The 6262-nt window shown below is 40.9% G+C and overlaps 1 protein-coding gene across 1 annotated transcript in view; it reads left to right on the forward strand.

Moving 5' to 3' along the window:
* The first annotated feature begins 4677 nt into the window (after positions 1-4677).
* Positions 4678-6262, forward strand: part of EPM2A (epilepsy, progressive myoclonus type 2A, Lafora disease (laforin)) — a 69006-nt gene continuing 67421 nt past the window's right edge. Inside the window, exon 1 of the mRNA XM_015412044.1 lies at positions 4678-5116. Within this exon, the coding sequence (XP_015267530.1) occupies positions 4852-5116 (265 nt within the window). The 5' untranslated portion in view covers positions 4678-4851. The remainder of the gene's footprint in view (positions 5117-6262) is intronic.

Here is a 6262-nt window from a genome sequence, read left to right on the forward strand (position 1 = left end):
ATAGGGTATTCCATTTTTAAAGAGAAAGTATTAAAAAGGTTATTATAGAAATGGCTACATGTTTGTAACAAAGTCATTCTAGTATACTTGATCAAAAGTTCACATTTACAGCATACATGTTTCCAATCTGGGAAACAGTACCTTATTCTTAATTTAGACTGACCCCCCCCTTTTTTTTTAAAAAAAAAGCCTCATTCTCTAGTGCCATATATTGAGACCGTTGGAGTTTTGAATACTTGCTTTATCTTTCTGGAATGCCTGGATGTTGGGATCAGTTAACTATTCTCACAAAGCTGCCTTTCTCATTTGAAGGGCCTAGATAAATTTTCTTCAGCCCTGCAGGATCCGGTCTTCTGTTGATAGTTGAGAGTCATTTGTAATTGTCATAGCTGGGAGAAGAAAGAAGCCTTGATAACACACTGAATCTTCTTTTGTTGGTGTGACCAACCAAGACATAGGTAGTGTTTTTCTTCAGCAATACATCTGTGATGTTCGTTGCTTCTGTCTTCTGAAAAGATCTATCAGTCTGAAATAACCAAAACTATTCACTCAGTAGGTTTTAAAAGCTGTTTTCTGTATCTTGTTCATTAAATACCTTTCTTGTGTGTATTTTGTTATTCTTTCCTTTTTTGTCCTGTTAGAGCTTGGTGAAAAAAATGTCTTGGCCCTTTGAGTACTGCTGAGAGGCTTAGGCTGAAAGGTTCTCTAAACAGTTAAACCTGTGATTAATAACTAGCTCAGTTCAGTTTTGTCGCAATAAACATTTTGAGTACTTCGTTGTCAACAGTACATGCACTTTTATTTTTGAATCTAGATACTGTGTTAAACCTTTAAATCCAGAGCTATTAAAAACAATGCTGTTCAAAAGAATCTTTTTGTATACTTTTATGTGCAGGAATTCACACAAATCTAGGATACCAGTATTTTATACTGCTATGCAGTTTCTACAGAAAACCAAGCAGTGATATATAGTTTGTCATTACTTTGCTCTTTTTGTTCCCTTGTACTTACATTTAAAGTGTACACCAAGTCTCTTCTAGTGCTTGGTTCCCTGTTGCATTGCCTTTACTTACCAGTTGTTTCTCTTACCAATATGACACTACTCACCTTTTTAAAAAAGTTTTCAGTTAATATCATTTTTTCAGTGTGTGATGTCATCCTAATTAAATACATTTGCCATTTCCCTCTTATCGTGCTTGTTTGTTTTTTCCCCTTGATCACATGACCTATCTGGTATTGAAATTATACTCTGGCAGTGTGTAATAAACTGGCATAAAGTTATTTAAAAGGTGAACACACGGATAAAGTTATTTAAGAGTGAACACACACATAGGAAGGGGCTGTGGGTTAGTGGTAGAGCATCTGGTAGGTATGTAGGTCCCAGGTTCAATCCCTGCCACCTTCAGTTGCAGAGACTAGGTAGTAAATAGATGACATGAAAAACCTCTGCCTGAGACCCTGGAGAGCCACTGCTAGTCTGAGTAGATGTACTGACCTTGATGAACTCGTGGTCTGATTCAGTATAAGGCACCTTCATATTTAAGGAGGCTGAACTATCACTATCAAATATGATTTCTAGAATGTGGAATGAAAATGTCCCATCCCTCCATACACTTGACTTGTAAAAAAAATCTGCAAGGATGAATTATATTGTTTTTGTATTTATGTTATAGAATTGTGAGGAAATAGACCATTTGACCGTCATTTTGTTTTAACATTTCATTATTCAGACAGTTCAAATGTTTCTCACAACTCTTAAGCAGCACTAGTGAACCTGCATGTCACTTTAGTGGCCAAACACAAAATGTAGGAAAGGTTTATACACACAGATGTAAATTTTTTAGAAATTTTGAAAAAATGGAGGAGGGGGGATAAAATACATGCAATACTTATTTTCCTGACAAATCTAAACTTTTTACTGATTTAACAACATAAAATCAGTAGAAAGTGTAGGTTTTATATCTTCGCATGTAAAATTGCACTATTTGGCATATTTTGGAATTTAGAACTATAGCTGTCTTAATTTTCTGTAGTACTGTATACCCAATTCTTAACTTGCAAACTGCTGCACCTATTCTACCCTAGGGCGTGTAATGATTTTTGCCATCTGAGAGGGAAAAATAAAAGTTGAAGGTAGAAAACAACTTCTGTACTAAACAGATTATTTGGACAGAAACATGGTCACAGCATATTTTGATACTGTTAAACTTTAATGAATTTTTTCACTGTTCTAAACAGAACTGTTGCCAAAATTTACATTTTAAAAATTTGTGAACATACTTATCTACACAAATCACATTTCTCTAATACTGTAGATCATACATAAAAATTTGCATACTACACATTTGCAGTAAAACATTTTTAAAAATCAAAAATATTCATGCTGTATAGTTTCAGAATGAGTAAAATGTGCTTTAAGACAAGATTTTTCTCATTCAAAATAAGAACATAGTTCACAGGGATATTCAGTTCTGCCAAATTTCTCCGTTTCTCCAATGGAAAATTGAAAAAGTCCTTAGCATATTTCCTGCTATATTTTTGGGTGAGAAAACCTTGCCTTTAGCATGTCAATCTTTCCAAATACAGTTTGTTTATTTTTATACAGTTTGTTTATTTTTAGTGTTCCCCACAAGAACGGATTTTTTTTTTTTTTTGTCCTGGGCAAAATCCTCCGACAACCCATTTTTTCTGAGTCCCTCCTCCCATACTTAATACTACTGTACAGTGCTTCTATGATTAATTAGATTTTGAGTATCCAGAAAGAGATTTAGATACATACTTGCACGGCTTGCAAATTATATAAGCCTTAGGTCGATACAAGATTAAGTAGCGAGGCTAAAAGATCATAGGGATATTTTAAATGTTTTCCTTTTACACATACTTACAATGCTGTGTATCAGGGATCACAGCCAAAGACTTAGAAGGCTAAGCAAACATCTTTGCAAGTGTTTGGAAGAGATCTCAGGAAGGGTGACTGCATATCCTTGGTTTATAGGGGTATTTTTGCTTTTAAAGAGTGCCAAAACTTGACATTGCTGTAAATTACGAATAAACCACACTAGGGGGTGGTCACTCCTAGAATTTAGAGTGCTTTGTACAGACTGTTCATGTGGGATTTTTAAAAAGATACTGCAAATGTGCTGTTGTGTGTGAATTGGTATCATCCCCAGACTGATGCTGATAGTTCATAATGTGACTATATGGTAGCATTTATTACATGTCCATAAAGCTTCTGGTTTGGGTAATATATCAAAACAAACAGGAGCTGTAGGAGGGATCTCATTTTCCACACCCACCATTTCCTTTTTCCCTTCCTTGAGAACCCAAAAGCATCTCCTCTTTTCCTTCTTTCACTCCTTCACATCCACCAGCCAACCTACCATTATCTGCCCATGTCTCCAGCTTTCCCTCATCCCTTCCCCTGAAGCAATCAGTTGCATTGGGGGGGGGGGGGGAGCAAAAAGGTATTACTTTTATAGGACACCTCATTTTTCCTTTATCTCATCTCCCACACTATCTCCTCTTTCACTTCTCTTGACAACCCTCATATCCTCACCTTTCTCTGCATCATTCTCCCCTTCCCATCTATTTACCTTTTATCTGCCCACTTTCAGCTATATTATCTATTTATTTCATTTATACCCTGCATTTCTTCACAAAGAGGTCCTAGGTCAGCTAGTATCATTCTCTCCATTTCATCATCACAACTACCGATGAAGTAAGTTAGGCTAAGAATGAGTAACTGGCTTATGGTCACCCAGCCAACTTTTACTGCTGAGTGATTCAAACCTCAGTCTCCCACATCCTAGTGAAACTGGAACCTCTATATTACACTGGCTTTCAGGGGGTGGCTACTGTGTAGCAAGCAGCCAGTCCTCGATAAATCATGCAAATCTTGTACAGCAAGTCTCCCTGTGGCTGCTGCTGGGCCTGACTCCTATGGTCTCAAACAGCCCTGAAAAGCTCCCCTACCTTTTACTGACAAAAACCAAGGGCTGAAAGTTTGCAGTACTATTGTGGTTGCTTAGCAACAGCTACTGATATTCATTTCTTAAAGCTGCAGGTGCTATTCCTACTGGGGAGGAGTTAACCCGTCCCATAGTAAATTTTTAATTTTTTTCTGATTTTTTTTGCGTTCACGTTAAAAAACTCGTTTTAAATAATGTCTGTTTAACAGTCAAGGAGAGGAATAATTTATGAAACACTTTGGAAAACCAGTTTGAGAGGGTAGCTGTATTAACTCTGCAGAGGAGCGACTCATAGCATGCGAAGAAACAGCCCGACCGTAGTTCACAAAAGCTTGTGCTAGAATTTTGTTCGTCTGCGCTGCCTCAAAAGGTTACTTGTACTTCCATTAGTAAGCAATGCTGAAAAGTGCTTGGAATAACAAAGTAATCTTTCATAAAGATGGATCACGCGGAATACAAGACAACTTTGCAGCCTTTTAAAGTGGAAGATAAACATGTTTTTTTGTCATCTATGGTGGTATTAACCTGTTTAATCCTGCGAAGGAGTACTAATATATATTTATATCTAAATGCTTCGAGGGAGGGATAAAAATGTACTAAGCAGGTGGACGTACACGAATTAAGAGACCTTTCGAAACACGCGGACTCAACACCTCCTCCTCCTCCCACCACCGCCTCTACTCAACTGCACGCTTTACCTCTAAGTCACATGATACTGCGCCTCGTCCTTTGATAGGCTGCACCACACGCCTACGCAAGTGACGTCGCATTTCTTCCTCAACGCAGCTGTTCCATCCTCCCTCTAGCGGTCGAGAGAGGGAATCAAGGCACACGTCCTGTCCACGATTAGTACTAAAGTTTCTTAAAGGGCGAGGTCTCTCCCATGCTGTTCCGTTTCGGGGTGATCGTGCCCGCCAGGCTGGCAGAAGGCGGCACGGCGCTGTGTCTATCAGGCTCCCACCCGGAGCTGGGTCACTGGGACCCCCATCACGCATTGACCATGAAACCGGCACGGCCATTGGCTCCTCTGCCTGCTCAAGAACCCGTGCTGTGGCTCACGGAGGTGACCCTTCCCGCAGAGGAGTCCGCGTGCACGTTCTGGTACAAGTTCCTCAGGCGGCACGAGACAGGAGAGGCAGTCTGGGAAGGTAACCGCAAACTGAGGACTGGGACGTCTGAAGAGGGAGGGGGCGGGGCCGCCCGCCTGTCGTCGGCTGTGTCCCGTCTCCGTGACAGCTACTGCCATGCGCAGTAAGAGTAAAGGCGGTGGGGTGCGCCGGCGACCTTACGGTTCCTTCGGCCATTTGTCAGCGATGCCAACTCATTATTATATAACCACAAATATGTTGCCTTGCCGTGCAAAATGCACCGCCCCAGCTAGTCAGCATCCCCTTTTCAGCTCCCAAGTCGTGACTAATCAGCTATTCTTTCAATGTAGTAGAAAAGTTGTATTGCCGTATTGCTCCATGTGCCAGGCGTCCTTCCATAAATCCTTAAGCATGTCAAAAAGACCCATTTATTTTTTCTATTAAATATGCCTAAAGTGCCTTATAATAGAGCCAACAAACAAATACAATACATTAAACCTTTGCAAGCAGTAATCAGTAATAATTAATAGATACTGTCCAGACTTTGGCATCTCTGCCCAAGCCCAGGTACATTTGTTTATTTATTTATTTGATTTATATCCCCCCCTCCCTGCCAGGACAGGCTCAGAGTGGCTAACATGGCCATAGGCATTATAAACAGTAAGACAATAAAACAATATAATAACTTAACAATTTAAAATCAAACACACATTCCTGTCATCAAAAGTTTTCCCATCACCACTGAGATCTTTCCAGCTTGTTACATATGTTCAAGAAAACAGACTTTAGAGTTTATGGAGTGTGCTAGCCAGAAGGACGGGATGGTTTAGTGATTTAAGTTTTTCATCACAGTTGGGGGTCCTTGGGTTGCTAAAGTTTGAGAACCACTTCTGTACATCATTCTGTTTTGTTTGGGAAGAAAATATGGGAATTAGGGGGACAGTAACTTTTTGGTCTGGTCAGGGCCGGCCCAAGGTTGTCCTGCGCTCTAGGCGAGCGCAGATGCCAACATCCCAGCGGGACCTGGAGACATTGTCTCGGCAGCGGGGGGGGAGGAGGAAAGCGGACGGTGTGGGGGGGTCTGTGTCTGCGCATCCCCGGCCCTCCTCCCTCTTGCCTCCTCCGTCTTGGCCACTCCCGCCCATCGGCCGCTGCCGCTGGCCAGCAAGAGAGGCCGAGAAAAGCGGCGGGGGCGGGGGGGGGGGG

Source organism: Gekko japonicus, unplaced genomic scaffold (genome assembly GCF_001447785.1).
Source record: "Gekko japonicus isolate JY-2015 unplaced genomic scaffold, Gekko_japonicus_V1.1 scaffold1155, whole genome shotgun sequence".
NCBI classification, from domain to species: domain Eukaryota; kingdom Metazoa; phylum Chordata; class Lepidosauria; order Squamata; family Gekkonidae; genus Gekko; species Gekko japonicus.